This window comes from Carassius carassius, chromosome 15 (genome assembly GCF_963082965.1).
Source record: "Carassius carassius chromosome 15, fCarCar2.1, whole genome shotgun sequence".
Lineage (NCBI taxonomy): Eukaryota > Metazoa > Chordata > Actinopteri > Cypriniformes > Cyprinidae > Carassius > Carassius carassius.
Genome location: NC_081769.1, coordinates 3,644,826 through 3,664,996, shown reverse-complemented (window position 1 = coordinate 3,664,996; position 20,171 = coordinate 3,644,826). Strand labels below are relative to the sequence as shown.

The 20,171-nt window shown below is 40.2% G+C and overlaps 1 protein-coding gene across 1 annotated transcript; it reads right to left on the bottom strand.

Annotated features, from left to right (window-relative positions):
- Positions 1 to 2,140: 2,140 nt before the first annotated feature.
- Positions 2,141 to 18,869, bottom strand: LOC132158015 (zinc finger protein 721-like). The gene is made up of 2 exons (XM_059567259.1): positions 17,998 to 18,869; positions 2,141 to 3,408 (listed from the first exon to the last, which is right to left on the bottom strand). Exons 1-2 carry the CDS (start codon positions 18,863 to 18,865, stop codon positions 2,303 to 2,305), a joined length of 1,974 nt encoding a protein of 657 aa, XP_059423242.1. The 5' UTR covers positions 18,866 to 18,869; the 3' UTR covers positions 2,141 to 2,302.
- Positions 18,870 to 20,171: the final 1,302 nt, after the last annotated feature.

Genomic DNA, 20,171 nt, shown 5'->3' with positions numbered 1-20,171 from the left:
TTTTTACTGTTTAAGATTTATATACATAAAGTTTATATATGATTTTGATATTAACCCAAAAACTATACTAGGCTGACTAACAGTAGTATTCAGGTAAAAGACAGCCTACCAAAGAAATTGAATAAAATAATGAAATGTCAAAAAAAAATACGTAGTCTTCACTTTATAAACTGACGGATTAATTCTTATTAAAGCCTTCACCATTTAGCACCAAATGTTAGGCCCCTCACCACACTAAATCCCAAGACTTTTATTTTCATGATAAAACAACTTTTATTTACAAGAAAACTGCATATTAAAAAAATTAGAATGTTAAAATGTATTTTAATTAAGCAATCATTGCTTTAAAAATATCAGGTGAAAAGTCAGTCATAAAATGAAAAACAAAACACTGTTTATCACTGTCAATCATTTCAATATCAGGAGAGACTAATGGAACAATAATTTAGCGGATTCACTCTTGTATCCAGATGCAGACTGCTGAGACTGTGCAGCATGTAGTGCTTTAGCAGCATGAAAAACATCACATTTTATTGAAACAGTGAATGGACATATGTGACCCTGGAGCACAAAACCATGGGTATATTTGTAACAATAGCCAACAATACATTGTATGGGTCAAAATGATTGATTTTTCTTTTATGGCCAAAAATCATTAGGATATAAAGTAAAGGTCATGTTCCATGAAGATATTTTGTTACTTTCCTTCCGCAAATATATCAAAGCCTAATTTCCGATAATACAGTACAGTATGATAATACTGTAAAAAAAAAAACTATTTCTGATAATACAATACATTAATACAGTATGCATTTCTAAGGACTTAATTTGAAGTAAAATTTGAATTTCAGATGTTGTCTTATGCTAAATAACCATACATTAATGGAAATATTATTTATTCAGCTTGTTAATGTATAATGATTGGTTTGTTGTTCATGGTCACATATACTGAATGCTTGCAAAGTGTACTCTCTTTCAACACTGAAGCTGTGCATAACAAACACGAATATGTATGGGACTGTTTGAATTCAGCTGCCTTTCAGTGCAAATGTAATTAAGAAAGACTGGTAATGTCACATATTTATAATTTATACTTTGAGGCTACACTACCACTACACTGAGGCAAAGGGATAACACTGCTCTCACAAGATTCACTATTCTTCTAAAAACAATACCAAGACCAAATCAAAGTGGACATGTTGTTTGCTAACATGGAAAATTGAGTGTTGCAAAATGTTATTCCTAATGATAGGATGTAATTAAAACTATGTAATTTTGTCATGATAATATTATGGATTATCCATATATCTTTGTGCCCTCCTCCCTTAGGGCACCTGTTACTTAGTTCCTCTATTACCCCCAAAATTTCCTTTGATCGAGTTCTGCTATATCTCTGATAAGAGAAATCAGAAAGCCGCCTGCATGGTACCTCTTTCATAGCTTAATACACTTTTAACAATGTTTTTATTATTAAGCAGTTGAAAGCTTTTTATGACCAACACTAACTGTATGGATGTTAAGTCTGGAACAAAAAGCAATATGAAAGAATGGAAGATTTGCAAAATGTAATGCAGCACAATAACTGCTTTTCGATAAACTTCTTGGAAGCCAAACACAAAATCGAAAAGAAATTTAGATTAATCTCACAGACTTACAATGCAATAATGAAAGTACATCATAGATTAATTTCTTGATATTATCACATACAGAAATGGTTGCAGTTAGCTTGATAATGTTTATAATAAATTGTAAGTGTATGTAGTGAATGCAGAACCAATAACATCAGAGCTCATCAATACTATGGTCTTTCGTAATTTAGCACCATCCTTACTTACAAGAGAAGCACAGAAGGATAAGTTGCAAAGCTACATGAGAGTGTATCTTGCATCTGTGTTTTCTAAATATGTCATTAAGGAGAATTACTAGTGGTTTAAAAACCAACAAAAACAAATTATTCCCAGTTTCTCTTAAAAGTTTTGTAGGCTTTTCTTCAGATTTCTGAACAAGAACGGTTGGTCAACTTATACATTTCTTCACAAAACATTAAACAAACTACAAGTGACACATTTTAAGACAACTGAAAACAATATTAAACTTAATAGATATTTGGGGCGGAAACTCCATCTTTGAGTTAATCTGAATCTCACAGTTGAATCTGTTGGTTTTTGAAGATTAACCTTATTCGCGATCAAAACTTTAGATAATGTTTCTGTGATTTATCCTGATGATATGTTTTTTTTGGTCGATGCATTACTGTGTCACATTTGGTGAGGATGCAGCATCAGACCTGAAAGTCCTGGATCTACTTACTGTGAATGCTTTTTGTATGATTGTATAGAGATGATGACTGACTGAAACTCTTCCCACATGCAGTGCAGTGATACGGTTTCTCTCCAGTGTGGATCCTCTCGTGTGCTTTCAGGATTCCTAACTGATTGAATCTCTTGTCACAGTGTGAACACTTATAAGGTTTCTCTCCAGTGTGGATCCTCTCATGCAGTTTTAAACAGTAAGCCGAAATAAATGTTTTTTTACACTCGAAGCACATGTACTCTCTCACACCAGTATGTGTTTTCTGATGCTCTTTTAAATGATGTAGAAGTGAAAAATGCTTTCCACACAAAGAACATGAATGTGGCTTTTCCTTTGTATGAACGTTCAGGTGTTTCTTCAGGACTGAAGCCCACAAAAATGTTTTGCCGCACTGATCACATGGGTAGAGTTTCTCTCCAGTGTGGATATTCACATGCTCCCGAAGTCTGACAGATTGAGCGAAACTCTTTCCACACTGATCACAAGTGAATGGTTTCTTTCCAGTATGAACGCTCTTATGTGCAGTAAGGTGTCCTTTTAGTCTGAAACTCTTCCCGCACAGATCACATGTGTACGGTTTCTCTCCAGTGTGAATCCTCTCGTGTCTGCTCACATGTCCTGACCGACTGAATCTCTTGTCACAGTGTGAACACTTGTACGGTTTCTCTCCAGTGTGGATCCTCTGGTGCTGTTTTAAACACTTCGCTGAAGTAAAAGTCTTTTCACACTCAAAGCACATGTACTCTCTCACACTCGTATGTTTTTTCTGATGTTCTTTTAAATGTTGTAGACATGAACAACTCTTTCCACACAAAGAACATGAATGTGGCTTCTCCTTTTTATGAACATTCAGGTGCTTCTTCAGGTCTGAAGCCCACAAAAATGTTTTGCCACATTGATCACATGCATATAGCTTCCCTCCAGTATGAACTCTCATGTGAAGCTCAAGATGACGTTTTTTTGTCAACCTCTTCCCACACTGAGTGCAGGTGAAAAATTTATTGGCTCTTCTTAAGGGTTTTTCTCCAGTTTTAACAAGACTTTCCTCCTCAAAATCATTCAATTCTTCTTTCTCCTCATTTTCTTCAATCAACTCTGAAAGAAAAGTAAAAACAGTTTATTTGTGAGTGACTAATTTAAGAAAAAAAGAGACGTGAAAGGATATAAAAATTAACCTTGATATAAAAATTTTGGTCATTTTGATGCATTTTCATAAATTATACATCATCAAAACTTTGCAAGAATGAGGTACATTGATCTTAAAATAATTATTTTGAAAACATTATAGGCACAAATCCCACATCAGTTACACAATTATCTAACAAGTTTTATTGAAAAAAAAAAAGACCAAGTTCATAGAAAGCATCTCTACACACCAGTGATGCGCAGGTTGATCCAAAATGAGTGGGTGCCTGCGGTCACCCACGGTTATGAGTCATCCAAAAATTTTCGGGTCGCGGTCGGTCGGGTCGTTTGAAAAAAAGATGCCAATTAAACCTTTGTAATTTATATAGTACTAGACACAACTTTGAAATACATAGGCCTACACTTTATTGGCTGAATAACTGGCACGAATAGAGTGACCACCTGTCACGCTTTACGTTGTACTGTACAGCAGTTTTACCCTTTGTCCCGCCTCACGCAAATTAAGCATCGGTCCCACTTTTTCATTCGACCCTGCCTAATAAAAACATGGATACGTCCATAGGCTAACTGTTAACTTATGTCCAATAGTTCAGAGGAGAGCAATAAAAGCGTTAGTCGATAGGTTGAGTCGTACGTCAATCAAACTGTTGACTGGTGCACGATCGCCTCCTCAACATTCAACAATAACAAATTGGAGAGCGCGTGCGCAGTTCGGTCAGGTTAAGCAGCCATGGCCAGTGTGGCCACGAAAAAGAGAAGATGCACTTTTAATAGCGAATGGACCGCAACATACTCTTAGTTAAGACCTGTAGATGGTGAAGCAGAGAGAGGTTTTTTGATTTAATCAAAAGCAGTTTTTCTGTGGGACATGGTGGAGAATACGACGTGAGCGACATGGTGCATGTGAGTACAATGGAAAAAAAGCACATCATCAAGAAACATGCAAATCAGTGCAATCGTTTTTCAATAAACCAATTGACCCACAGGCTGACAAAGTTTCGGCAGCGAAGAGACGAGCATTTATCATGCCGTACATCAAACACATTCATATCGCTCTACCGACTGCAGTAACAAGTTAGCCCCAGTCATTTTTCCAGATTCTGAAATAGCTCAGAAAAAAGCTGTAGAAACTTTGGGAGATATTTTGGGTCAGCTAGTGTCTTAATCTTTTAGTCATTTTAGTAAAAACTTCATCTTAGCAGCGACACAGAAAACACCAGTTTATTACTAAATAATTAAATGTCTCCTTGCTAATTTAGACACATTCATAATCATTACTTTAACCGGTTCTTTGTGGCAAGCTTTATGCAGTTATAACGCTTATTATCCTGTAGGCTATAGCCTATTTACGTAATTAAATTAATATAAAGGGGCGATGCATTTACTACTTTTAAAAAATGCGGGTCTGGAAGCCGGTCAGGTACAATATTTTCTTTTTCTTTTTTTTTGCGGTCCGAGTAGCGGGCGTGTTAGTTGAAAACATCGGTCGAGTGCGGGTTGTTTATACACTGACCCAGGCATCACTGGTACACACAGTTTCATTGGAGGGACTGAGAGCTCTAGGACTAAATCTAAAATATCTTAAACGGTGTTCCGAAGATAAACTGAGGTCTCACTGGTTTGGAACGACATGAGGGTGAGTTATTAATTACATAATTTTGATTATTGGGTGAACTAACCCTTTAATGCCTCTTGTTTCCTTCTGGAGCATCAGTGAACATTTGAACCTTTTTTAATAGTTGTTTGAGTGCCTCAATTGTCCTCAGCGTGAAAAGATGTAAACTTGCAAACATTTATTTGAGTAACATGACCATTAATATGAACTCACAATTGAATGTAACATAAAAACAAGTGTGGTCCCGAAAAATCTTCGTTTGAAGGGCTATCTGACCCTTCCCCTTCCCCCTACCCCTCCAACCAAAAGAGAATCAAGACACCCCTACCCCTTCACGTGAACGGAAAGGGGAAGGGCTAAGGGGTAGAATTAAGATTGGGCTTTAATGTTGCAACTAGAGGAATCTACTCTACAGAGCAAGCAGCACCACTGGGGTAGAAACAATAATCTTTATTATATTTACTTCAGGCAGTTACCAAACATGTCAGACTGGGTCAGGTTCTGAAAGTCCCAAGCACTAATGTTAAACAATCTGGGTGAACAACACCACCATGGAACATGCTACACAGAGAACTGCAATAACTAAACCATAAAAAAAAACTAGCGCACATACAATAAATAGGCAAAAGCTATGCAAAATATATCACCCCCGCAGGACATGGCACATGTTCACACAGCACGAAACCTTCACACCCAAGACGCCATCAGACTGCCACATAAGAGTTCAATTCATCATAACCCTCCCACCCCATCATGAAATGGCTATACTGCTAGATTTAAAATTACACACACAAACAGTTAAAAACTTAACTCTCCAAGGATGCGAGACCCTCCCCCGGGGTCTAAGCTTTGGCGCTGGCTGGTAGAGGGAAGAAAGCAGACACCAGTCCAGCGCTCGCGAGGCCTCCGACTATAGCGGAAACAGAGAACTCCTTTTCTGAGAAGCTGTGCCTCCCAATGCACTCCTATACTCAGCCTATTTTACACGTTAGCCCGCTAAGCTATTTTTTAGCGAAGACACTGCTTCCCAGAGTCCTTCACGCTCATCAATGATCAGGTGCAACAATTATTTAACTCAACACCCTCTTCCCTCAAATCCCCCCCCCCCACCCCACACACACAGCAGTCATAACAATGCATTTTTCCCACGTCACTTCATTACAAATGGATTGCCTGGGGGAAGAAACTATTCCTGTGTCTGGTCGTTCTGGTTCTCAGTGCTGTGTAGCGTCGAGCAGAAGGCAACAGTCCAAAGAGGAAGTGTGCAGGATGTGAGGGGTCCAGAGTAGGGCTGGACGATTAATCGAAAAGTAATCGAAACCGAAATTTAGAAACTCTAACCAACGTTATTTTCCCATGTTGGTTATTTCGGTAATTTCCTGTTAATACTTCCCCCTTAAAAGCATGTGTAGCCACATGATTCTGCCAGTCAGTGGCATAAAAGCAAAACACGGAGGTGAACGCCGGTTCAACACATAGTGATGGCGCGCGAGCGGTGAGCCTTGAGTCTTCACTAAACTTTGTTAGTTGTATTTGTTTTATGGTTGTATTGAGTTTATGAATGAAAACATCCACGCCGCCCGGCCAGCACGGGCGATTCCCCGCCCGCGGAAGTTAAAATTAGGACAGATTGATCTCTCTCTGTGTGTGTGTGTGTGTGTGTGTGTGTGTACGTGTGTACGAGAGGAGGACTAGTTTCTCCACGCCACTGCGGAGTCCGACGATGCGGTGGAGTTGAGCGGAGCGATATCGGTGTGACAGTCGTAGCCCGCTCAACTCGAACGTTGAAGGAAAATTAACTGACCGTGTACAATGAAGAGAATTGACTCGTATTTCCTAAAAAAGCAAAGCGAAACCGCTGACAGAGCGGACATCGGTGAGAGAAATGTGGGAGAAGTGGAATCTGGGACTGACGATGTTGACTCCGTCGAGCCGGAGGAGATGCCAACAGTTAGCCTAGCTAGCACCGGTAGTGCTAGCAAGGTTTACAAATTTAAAGCCGACTGGATCAAGCTCTTCTCCTGGTTGGAATTTGAGGACAACCTCATGTTTTGTAAATACTGTAAAGGCCAAAAGCAGGCAGGAAATTCGGCATTTGTTTCTGGAAACCCCCATTTTAAAAAAGATAGTGTAACCAAACATAACTACTCCAAGCGGCACATCGCCTGCAGAGACAGTTACATGCTGAGACAAAACAAACCAGCCTTGACAGTGACCGCAGCTCTGGACAGGCAGGTGATGTTGTCCGAGGTGGAGATGAGGAGGAAGCTTAAAATCAAAATGAACATCGCCTACTTCATCGCCAAGGAGGAAGAGCCGTTTGTCAAGTTTGGGCCACTTATCACGCTGCACAAGAAGAACGGCGTTGATATCAACCCAACCTATGACAACCATGTCAGGTAATATTTTCCAATAATATTAATATAGTAGTAATAATAATAATATTTAAAATCATAGCTTTTTACTAAAACAAAGCAATGTTGTCATTCTGGCATGTGTATAGTACCATTATGATAAGTAATGTAACTGCATGTGATGTCAGTCATGTTATGTAACAGTATGTAGCTTAGTATGTGTATACTACATACTACATATGCCAGGCTATGTATTTATTTCTTGGCCTCAGTTGCAGGGAGATAAGCAGTTGTTCTGCAACACTGTTTGTATCCAATAAAACTTAAAATTACAAACCATAAGTGTTTTACAACAGTGTTCTCATTCATACAGGTGTGCAGAAATGATTGGACAAGTTGCCGATCTCTTGAAAGAGAACCTAGCTGCTAAGCTGAGAACAGCAAAGCACCTTGCAGTTCTCATTGATGGTGACACTGACATATCAAACACAGAGTGTGAGATTGTCTATGTGCGTCTGGTAGAGGGTGGGAAGCCAGTCACTCTCCTTGTTGGACAACAGACCCTTGAACACTCCCATGCCAATGGTAGGTGGTCACGGTCTAGCAGCAAGAGTAACCTTTATTTTTGTATAGTTTCATAAATGCATAATTGAGTCACTATCTTGTTTGTTTTAAGGCCACAAAAGTTCTTATTGTTTTTATGCTATCCTTCAAGGTGTTCTGGATGCAACCAAGGCTGCATTCAATGCAGTTTGCCCAGACGACAATGGAGGGTCATGGATGAAGAAGATGATCAGCTTTGGGGCAGATGGTGCCTCAGTGAATATGGGCCACCGTGGAGGAGTGATTGCTCTCCTGCAAAGAGAGGCAGGGGAGTATATTATCCCTATCCACTGCATGCCACACAGGTTTGTAACTGGAAAAAATGGTTATGTGGTAGCAGACATACATGCACATTTGTCACATGCGTGTGTGCACACACAACCTAAATTATTTGTCAGTCACACACAAATAGGCACACAGACACACCACTGTAACAGAGTAGGGAAAAAAAGAAGAGGAAGGTGGATAGTTATTTTTTTTTAAACTATATTTTGGCTTTCACAGACTAGAGCTGGCGATCCTAACCCTCCAGAAGAAAGAACCAATGGTGTCCCAGGTCTACGATCTTCTGCATCTTGTGTGGAAGACCTACCACTTCAGTGGAAAGTCCAAGAGAGAGCTCCATCAACTAGGGAAAGAGCTGGGTGTGGATGTCTGCACACCGTCTACTGTCAAAGGGACACGCTGGATCCCCCATGTCCACAGGGCCCTCAAAGTGTTCCTGCGACATGGAGCAGACAAGAACCTTGCCACAGACAATGGCCAGTACTCCACTGTCCTGCAGCACATGGAGCACCTGGCTGTTGCAGGTACAGTGGAGGTTCAAGGACGGGCAAAGAAGGTCAGTTTTACAACATTAAGTTAAACAAAATAGGTTTTAAGTTAAATGACATTTCAGACTTGAATGGTTGGCAGATGATGAGGTGGCTAGGAATACAACACTTATTTTGTATTGATCAGATCATGTAGATCATCTACTGCTACACAGGTAAAGAGAGAAATGGAGAGTGCACCTTTTTGTGTATTCTGCCATTTTCTCTCTGACATGTTCGAGGAGCTGTCTTCACTTAGCCTCACCCTGCAGAGAAATGACCTGATCCTCCCCCAAGCTACGTCAGAGCTGAGGAAGACAGTGACAAGACTAGAAGGACTTAAGTCTAGGGCAAAGTCAGGAGGCATGCTGGAGAAGATCCAGACCATGCTTGCTCAGCGTGGAGATGATGAGTGCAGATTCCAGGTGTGTTAGGATGAGTTTGTTAGGATCTAATGGAAACAAATGTTTAGAGCAGAAGTGTGAGAATCTGTCACTATATGAGAATTAGTGTAGGTCTATTCAATGTAAAGATTTGGAGAAATGCAGTCTTTAAAACAATTTTGTGTGATTGTCTCTGTCTCTCTCTCTCTCTCTCAAAGGGAATACCACTGAAGGGGAATCTGACAGGTCTCACAGACCTCACCCATCCACAGCTGAAGAAACACATGGAGGCAGCTATCACTATTGGTGTGACTGAGCTAAAAGCCAGGTTTGGTGGGCTCCTGAATGATGACGCTGAAGTCAAGACCCCGGTGCAGGCCTTCAGAGTCTTCAATCATGACACATGGCCAGATGATCAGGGCAGCCTTCTGACCTTCGGTGATGGTGATGTGGCAGACCTGGTGAGGCATTTCAGAGAGCCTCTTGAGAGGTAAGAATGTATTTTGCACTGCTGTGATGTGATGTGAACAATGATGCCTGGGTATTTGCTAACTTCCTCTGTTAAATCTCTACAGATCAGGGTGTGACCTGGCAGCTGTTGAGGATGAGTGGCAGGGACTGAAGATCTTGGTCAGTCAAACTTTCAAGGACAAGTCCTACAGTGGCCTGTGGGAGACCATGCTGACCAAGGAGCCATACAGGGAGGATTACAAGGTAAGCAAACACTGCTGAGTATTTGCATGCTGCAGTGCCCTTCTCCTATTATTGGTGGTTAAAGATGAGAAAAGTAAGGCCTATCTTAATCCCCCTAGAACACACTGGAGTTGGTGCAGCTGATGCTAGTGTTGCCCATTTCGGCTGCCCAGTGCGAAAGGGGCTTCTCTGCACAGAACCGCATAAAGAGCTCCAAAAGAAGCAGCCTTGCAGTCTCCACCACCGAAGACCTCATGAGGATCACCCTGGAGGGGCCCAGTCTTGAGGACTATGATCCAAGTCCTGCAGTGGACCGCTGGATGAACTCAGCCAAGCGTGCCAGGCGACTTGACTACAAAAAGATGTGGGACAGGGGTGTTCTCTGTGTTTAATTGAGGGTTACAGTAGGCCTTATGATGGCCCTGTGTTTATATGTATTAGTGCACATGTGTTACTGTGTACGTGATTTGAGTGTAAAATAATAAAATTGTGTTATTTATGAAATTTAGTAGTGCTCCTAAATTTTTTTCTGTGCTCCTAAATTTTTTCACTAGGAGCACTTGTGCTCTTAGTGAAAAAGCTAAGCGTACAGCCCTGAACCCCCAGCTTCACAATAATATAGAGACGGTATGACTAATTCACACACGCAATCACTCTGGTACTGTTTACTTTTAATCTTTATTTATCTCTTACACCGAGCAATAATATGTAAGAAATGTTACGAACATAGATACAATAACTGCTGATAGTGAGCTGTGACCGTTCTTTCAATAGGAAAAAATATCCCACCTTTAATAGACGATCTCAGGACAGTTGACAGAACACTGCTGCGTGTCGACACAAAAGCGTATCATTTTCACGTGTTATTAAGCCTTGCCACTTGCAAATTCAAAAGACTTTAAAGCATTCAAACACAAGACGCGGAAAAGCTGAACTGAGCAGCTGGTTACTCGCGCGGTGTTCGGCGTGCACACGGAGGGAGGGAGGGAGGGAGGGAGGGAGAGAGAGGGAGAGAGGGAGAGAGAGAGAGAGAGAGAGAGAGAGAGAGAGAGAGAGAGAGACGCGTCTCACAGACAGTAACACTGAATCGAGCTCTCTTCTGCGAAGTTCTCCTTAAAGTTCCTCCTGCACCTCAACGAACAAACACAAATCGCAGTTTAAACAAACAGAAAAGGATGTGTAAGAGCTAGGGCTGGGATAAACGATTATTTTTTAAACGATTAATCTAGCGATTATTTTTCCGATGCATCGATTACTCTAACGATTAATTTTTCAGACCGATTCGATTTCGATTATCTCCCCATTAATTGACTACTAACAATTTATACATGTTGATTTACATATCTGAATGAAAAAAACATGAATTCCTTAACATTGCAATATATGTTTATTGCTCTTAAAATTACAAAATAAAAGACTGACTAAGAATGCATTACTTTGCACTTGTATAGAGATAGCATTCAATAAAACCTTGAAGCCTTGAAAACACATAGCTTACTGAAACAAGCTTACTGAACACATAGGGCCTAGCTTACTGAAAAAAAGTTCTTCTTTCAGATGAAAATAACAAAAACTTGATGTCTAGCATTCAATAAAAAAGGTCACCCAAAATACTTGTTTAGAGCAATTGAAAGAATACAGTAACCAATGTAAACTTGAGGGCTTTAAGCTAATACAGAGTGCTTTTCCAAAAAAAAAAAAAATAATAATAATTAACAGTGGGAGCCAGCAGCCTGTCATGGAGAAAAAAAAAATCTCCGAATGCTCCACGTGAAACTTTGGCGTTCCGCCCTTTTTCTATCGTGTCTAATGATTTTGGTTAATATGCACGAGGGAGAGAGAGAGAGAGAGAGCAAGACATTGCTCGTGTAGATTGAAGACTGTGAGTGCGCGAGCGCGCGTGAAACTTTGGTGTTTTTCTATCATGTTTAATGATTTTGATTAATATGCACACAGGAGAGAGAGAGCAAGAAGCGCTCGTGTTGAGAGCCGGGGCTCTCTCTCTCCTACGCGCCCTGTCAGGTGCAGCACAGTCATTCTATTCTACATCACTCACCGATCAAATAAGGCTTTGACAGCCGCCAAAAAAAAAGATCAATGCAGAAAAACCCCTGGATTGGTTATATAACGTTGGACAGAATGTTGATCCGGCCATCGCGTATATTCAGCGCACATAAGGTAAACGTTTTGCAGAGAAATAAAAACAGGTCGACGAATCGATGCGCATATTTTGCGTTGACGTATTTTTTGCGTCGACCTCATCGATGACCTTGACGCGTTGTCCCAGCCCTAGTAAGAGCCCAATTCAGCACCGCGGTGTTCTGGTGTTCAGGCTCACGCAGAGAAAGGCGTCTCAAAACACTTGAACACCGAATTCGTCTGTTTTTGCTCTTGTACCGACAAATACTTAAAAAATGTGTGAAAATACCCGTCTTGGATAGTATGTTCGAAAAAACTGTCAGTTATGTCTTAAGTTAAAGTAAACAGTTGAATAAAAAAATCGTATGGGTATTATATTGGATGCATTCATTGTCTCTTAAAGTGAACGCGCCTAATAGGGCTTGGGCGCCGCGTTGCATTCTGGGACGTGGCGGGCATGTTGATGAACAAATAGAACGAACATACAAATTAAACACTTTCAAACAGGGCCCACTGGTACAAGCTGAACCGGGGCCACGCAAACCCCAACTATGGCCATTTTTACAGTACAAACCTTGTAAGTGAACTATGAGGGCAAAAAAAAAAAACAGAAACAAAATAATCGTTCATTAATCGTAATCGAGGTAAAATGTTCAATTAATCGAGGTTTTGACTTTAGGCCATAATCGTCCAGCCCTAGTCCAGAGTGATTTTGCCAGCACTTTTTCCTCACTCTGGATGAGTACAGTTCTTGAATAGAAGGGAGGGTTGTACCGATGATTCGCTCTGCAGTCCGGACTACCTGCTGTAGTTTTCTGAGGTCAGATTTGGTAGCTGAGCTTAACCAGACAGTTATTGAAGTGCAGAGGACAGATTAAATGATGGCAGAGTAGAAATGTTTCAGCAGCTCTTGTGGCAGGTTGAACTTCCTCTGCTGGGCCTATTTCACAATGAAGTCAATGTAAATGTCCCACTTCAGGTACTGAGAGATAGTAGTACCCAGGAACCTGAATGACTCCTCTGCAGTCACATTGCGGTCCATGAAGGTGAGTGAGGGGAGAGCAGGGGAGATTCTCCTGAAGTCCACTATCTTCTCCACTGTTTTGAGCATGTTGAGCTCCAGATTGTTGAGACTGCACCAGACAGCCAGCTCTTTAACTTCCTGTCTGTTAGCAGACTAATCACCATCCTGAATGGACTTTGCACAGCTACAGTGATCTGTTGAAGATCTGTGTGGAGATGGGGGCCAGCTGGTCAGCACAGGATTTCAGACAGGCTGGTGTAACACAATCTGGGCCTGGTGCTTTTTTCCTTTTCTTCTTCCAGAAGACCTTGCGCACCTCATCCTCGCTGATGTGAATTGCAGGTGTGGGGGAGAGGGGCTTGCAGGAGATGTGAATGGTGTGAATGGTTGTGTGGAGAGGTGTTCAGGATGGGTGTGAGCTGTTCTTTCAAACCTTGTCTGTAGTTGGTGATCTCCTTCAGACTTTTCTACACTGATGCGGAGTTGCTATACTTTGAATAATTTGTCTTTGACCCTCTGATCTCCTTTTCCAGTGTGTATTTAGCCTGTTTATACAAGACATTGTCCCTCTTCCTTGAAGCATCTTCTTTGGCCTGACTGAGCTGTCCGAGTTTTGCAGTGAACCATGGTTTGTCATTGTTGTAAGTTAATTAAGTTCTGGTAGGAATGCACATCTTCACAGAATCAGATATATGACGTTACAGTCTCTGTGAGCTCATCCAGATCAATGGCAGCAGCTTCAGAAACACTTCAATCAGTGAGGTCAAAACAAGCTTGTAAATCCTGCTCTGCTTCATTAGTCCATCTTTTTACAGTCCTTAATACAGGTTCAGCTGATTTTAGTTTCTGCCTTTACGTTGGTATAAGATGAACCAAATCAGATCAGAGCGTCCAAAAGCTGCTCATGAAACAGAGTGATATGAAACCTTTATTGTGGTGTAACAGTGATCCAATATATTACTGTCTCTGGTGGGACATGTGATGTGCTGTCTGTATTCTATCAGTTCATGTGAGAGATTTGCTTTATTAAAGTCCCCAAGAATGATTAGAACAGAGTCCGGGTGTTGTTGTTCTTTCTCTGTGATCTGATCAACGAGTTTCTGTAAAGCTGAGCTTACGTGCACTTGCGGTGGGATGTAAATACTCACAAGAATGAACGAGTGAAACTCCCGCAGCAAATAGAACGGCTTGCAGTTAATGAAGAGTGTTTCTATGGGTGGAGCAAGACAGACTTTAACACGGTTACATTTGTACACCACTTTCCGTTGATGTAAAAGCATGTCCCGCCACTGTGCGCTTTCCCTGTTGATTCTGTGTCGCGCTCCACTGAAAACAGCTGAAAGCCCGGCAGATGGAGCGCGCTGTCTGGAATGGCTTCGTTTAGCCAATTTTCCATGAAACACAGAGCAGCAGAGTGCGAGAAATCCTTATTTGTCTGGGAGAGCAGGAGGAGTTCATCCGTCTTGTTGGGTAGAGAGTGGAGATTCGCAATATGGATCCTGAAGCGCGTGATTAACGCAGCTGCTGTGCCGACAAAAATGTCCAGCAAAACATCAGAATAGTCGAAAACCGGTAATATATTGAGTGATGTGTTGTGTCGAATGTCCAGCAATTTGTCTCTGGTGAAACGGATTGCTGGAATATAACTAAAGGCAGGACAAACTAACAAAACACAAAAACAACTGTAGAGCATGTCACAGAGGCCACCATCGTCATTGGCGCCAGAATGAGAATGTGATAATATTTCATCACTGAAGCAGTCCATAACAAACACAAATATGTATGGTACTGTTTGAAATCTAGTTAAGAAAGACTGGTAATGTCACATCTTTACAATGTATGAATACTAGTTTTTTGACAGCACCACTACACTGAGGCATTTGCATTACACTGCTCTCACAAGGTTCACTATTCTTCTAAAAACAATACCAAGACCAAACCAAGGTGGATGGGGTACTGATAACATGAACACCCTGCCAGTCTAAAAAACAGTTCTCTTTTTAACAAAATGGAAAACTGAGTTTTGCAAAATGTTATTCTTAATGATAGCATGATATTAAAACTATGTAATTCTGTTATGATAATATTATGGATTATCTATATATCTTCGTGCCCCCCTCCCTTAGGGCACCTGTTACTTAGTTCCTCTATTACCCCATGTCTGACACCCCTGCCATTCAAATGCCCACTCAAAACCCAAAATGTCCTTTGATCACATTCAGCTTCATCTCTGATCACATGCACAGAAATCTGCCTGCATGGTGCCTCTATCACAACTTAATGCACTTTTAACTATGTTTGTATTATAAAACAGTTGACAGCTTTTTATGACGAACACTAATTTAGCTGATGTGGATGTTAAAGGGATAGTTTCCCCAAAAATTAAAATTTTATGTATATCTGCTTACCCCCAGGGCATCAAAGATGTAGGTGACTTTGTTTCTTCAGCAGAACACAAACGGAGATATTTAACTCAAAACATTGCAGTCTTTTAGTCATAAGCCCCTTTCACACTGAAATTCCGGAAAATACACGGCAATTGTTCCCGGGTCGCTAGATTTTGCCCCTTTCACACTGCCAGTGATTACCCGTAATATGTGCGTACATTCACACACAACCTGTAAAGGTCCCGTAAAGACACGTGACATCTAAATGTGACTTGTAATGTACGAGTTTAAAACGCTAGGCACGTTAACTTTCACAAAAGCTGGCCAATCTCAGCTTCAGCGCAGAAAGTGAGGGACTAATTGATCTCCGCTTCATTATAGTTTTCAAATATTTTTTTGTCGCGAATGTTGATCTGCCTTCAAAACACCTGGTAAAAGAGTATAAAGATGTAAATGCGTTATCACTATGATGCATGAGATCGAAGATACACGATATTATCGTGCATGGGTGGAGCAAGAGAGAGACTCTTTGTTCTTGTCATAGCATAACTATTTGGTGTTTTAAACCACGCAGGTGCGCGAGAGAGAGCCTATGGAATTACCAATAATAAAAAAATATACTTTCAAACATACTGATAAACTAACGCTAAATATAAAATACTGTATTTAAAACAGCTAGTTCATATATAGTCGGACGCAACTGTCATATTGTGCATCCTGTGACAAATTTGCCGCATCTGCGCATGGAAGTTATCAGTCTAAATGTTCTGCAAAATCAGTCAACGGTGAAAATCAATAGTAGATTTCATTTAAAGTCCAACAGTTTAACACTAATATTGGTATTAGTGCATGCATCACATTATAGTGCAGTGTGCATGAAAATATTAACAAGGCTGCAGAGCGAATTTATCATCCATAGTTGTTCTCAGGTAGTCCTTCTATGTCATCACCACATAGTGTGTGTTATAAGTGATCAGTCTTTAAGAGAAGGACTACGTGAGAACCACTATGGATGATGAGTTCACTCTGCCTCCTTGTTATTATTTTGTCTTTACTTTATTTGTAACACCAAGAAAGAGTTAATCTCTCATGTATGAGAAGAGCGCGTTGCCGTGTACCAGCAATTAAATGTGTGGGACACCAACTCCTCGTTTTCTATCTCTTTCATTTAATGGATTTAATGAGTTATCTGAGTCAAAGCATTACAACTTCACAGACTACAGGCTCTAATTCTCTTTCGCACCCCTGTGTGTGTGTGAAAGAGAAATGCGGTGCTAAAGTGAAATAGCTGGGCAGTTTGATAGCCAAATTATAATAGGCAAACTAATAAAAATAAAAATAGTTATTATTATTATTATTTAATACATTAATAGTAGAATGAGCCTAATATCGTCTTGACTATTGACAGAGACATCTGCTTTCATCGAGATCTCTGACTATCGTCGGTACACTATTCTATCGTCTATCAGCGCAACCCTACGACATGGCATTAGTTCTGGCTTTTGTTCACACAGCGCTTGTTCCAGGACTGAACCCAGCAATTTTACTAGGTCCCCAACCTGGAATCAATCCCGGGACTTGTTTGCGTTCACACAGAAGGTGACCCGGCAATGTTCTGGCAATTTTCCGGGTCCAACGTGCAGCGGGAAAGGGGCTATATAATAAAAGTGGATGGGAATCACAAAAAACATACACGAACAAAACCAAATTAAACCCTGCGGCTCGTGATACATTGATACGTGATACGTTGATGTGTAAAGACACAAAACGATCAGTCTATGCAAGAAACTGAACAGTATTTATATAGTTTTTTTTTACCTCTGATGCACTGGAATGGCTGAACTGTACGAGCGCCTCAAAACACAGCCTGCATGTGAGGCGTCTTCTTTTTGCTTTATGGCGGATCATAGACTTGTAAGTGTATTACTGCAACCTACCTCTCAAATTGACCATTGATGCTCGATTTACAATCTCAATTAGTACTATAACTTCAATGGTCCATTTGAGAGATAGGTGGCGGTAATGCATTTATAAGTCTGTGATCCGCCATAAATCAAGAAGATGCTTCAAGCAGGCTGTGTTTTGAGGAGGTGCTCCTACAGTTCTGACAGTTCAGTCATTGCAGTGCATCAGATGTAAAAAACCTATGTAAATACTAACAAATAAAAATAATTCCCAGTTTCTCTTAAAAGTTTTATAGGCTCTTCTTCAGTTTTCTGAACAAGAACGGTTGGTCAACTTCTACATTTCTTCACGAAACATTAAGCAAACCACAAGTGACACATTTTAAGACAACTGAAAACTATATTAAACTTAATAGATATTTGGGGAGGAAACTCCATCTTTGAGTTGATCTGAATCTCACAGTTGAATCTGTTGGTTTTTGAAGATTAACCTTATTCGCGATCAAAACTTTAGATAATGTTTCTGTGATTTATCCTGATGATATGTTTTTTTTGGTCGATGCATTACTGTGTCACATTTGGTGAGGATGCAGCATCAGACCTGAAAGTCCTGGATCTACTTACTGTGAATGCTTTTTGTATGATTGTATAGAGATGATGACTGACTGAAACTCTTCCCACATGCAGTGCAGTGATACGGTTTCTCTCCAGTGTGGATCCTCTCGTGTGCTTTCAGGATTCCTAACTGATTGAATCTCTTGTCACAGTGTGAACACTTATAAGGTTTCTCTCCAGTGTGGATCCTCTCATGCAGTTTTAAACAGTAAGCCGAAATAAATGTTTTTTTACACTCGAAGCACATGTACTCTCTCACACCAGTATGTGTTTTCTGATGCTCTTTTAAATGATGTAGAAGTGAAAAATGCTTTCCACACAAAGAACATGAATGTGGCTTTTCCTTTGTATGAACGTTCAGGTGTTTCTTCAGGACTGAAGCCCACAAAAATGTTTTGCCGCACTGATCACATGGGTAGAGTTTCTCTCCAGTGTGGATATTCACATGCTCCCGAAGTCTGACAGATTGAGCGAAACTCTTTCCACACTGATCACAAGTGAATGGTTTCTCTCCAGTATGAACGCTCTTATGTGCAGTAAGGTGTCCTTTTAGTCTGAAACTCTTCCCGCACAGATCACATGTGTACGGTTTCTCTCCAGTGTGAATCCTCTCGTGTCTGCTCACATGTCCTGACCGACTGAATCTCTTGTCACAGTGTGAACACTTGTACGGTTTCTCTCCAGTGTGGATCCTCTGGTGCTGTTTTAAACACTTCGCTGAAGTAAAAGTCTTTTCACACTCAAAGCACATGTACTCTCTCACACTCGTATGTTTTTTCTGATGTTCTTTTAAATGTTGTAGACATGAACAACTCTTTCCACACAAAGAACATGAATGTGGCTTCTCCTTTGTGTGAACATTCAGGTGCTTCTTCATGTCTTCCTCAAATTCAGTCAGTTCTTCTTTCTCTTCTAACTCTGAAATAGAAGTAAAAACTGTTTATTTGTGAGCGACTAGTTAAAAAAAATAAAAAGAGACATGTAAAAGGACATAAAAATTAACCTTGATATAAAATTTTTCTGCATTTTCATAAATTATGTGTTGTCAAAACAAGAATGAGGTACATTGGTCTTCAAATTATTATTTTTAAATTATTATTTTAGTATTTTTTGTTCCACCCGCTTAAATGATCAAAGTACTTGCGCTGTAAAAACTATTAAGACTGTGTCTGTTCCCCGAACAGTGAGGTCAAAATATAATGTAGGATCTAGAAAAAATCTTATCGTAATTAAACCAGAAAAATGTAAAGTAAATGAACAAAAACAATTTTTAAAGTTTGGGCTCATAAATATTAGATCACTCACACCAAAAGCAGTTATTGTAAATGAAATTATCACAGATAATAATTTTGATGTACTCTGCTTGACTGAAACCTGGCTAAAACCAAATGATTATATTGGTCTAAATGAGTCTACTCCACCGAACTACTGTTATAAACATGAGCCCCGTCAGACTGGTCGTGGCGGAGGTGTCGCAACAATATATAGTGATATTCTCAATGTTACCCAGAAAACAGGATACAGTTTTAACTCATTTGAAATACTTCTGCTTAATGTTACACTGTCAGATATGCAAAAGAAATCTAATGTATCTCTTGCTCTGGCTACTGTGTATAGACTACCAGGGCCGTATACAGAATTCCTAAAAGAATTTGCAGATTTCCTCTCAGACCTTCTAGTTACAGTTGATAAGGCGCTAATCATGGGAAATTTTAATATTCACGTTGATAATGCAAACGATACATTAGGACTTGTGTTTACTGACCTAATAAACTCCTTTGGAGTCAAGCAAAATGTCACCGGGCCCACTCATCGTTTTAATCACACTAGATTTAATTATATCTCATGGAATCGATCTTACTGCTATAGATATTGTACCTCAAAGTGATGATATTACAGACCATTTTCTTGTATCGTGCATGCTGCGTATAACTGATATTAACTAGCCTATATGTCTCAGCGTTACCGTCTGGGCAAAACTATTGTTCCAGCCACCAAAGAAAGATTCGCAAATAACCTGCATGATCTATCTCAACTGCTATTTGTACCCAAAAATACACATGAATTAGACGAAATTACTGACAACATGGGCACTATTTTCTCTAATACATTAGAAGCTGTTGCCCCCATCAAATTGAAAAAGGTTAGAGAAAAACGTACTGTGCCATGGTATAACAGTAATA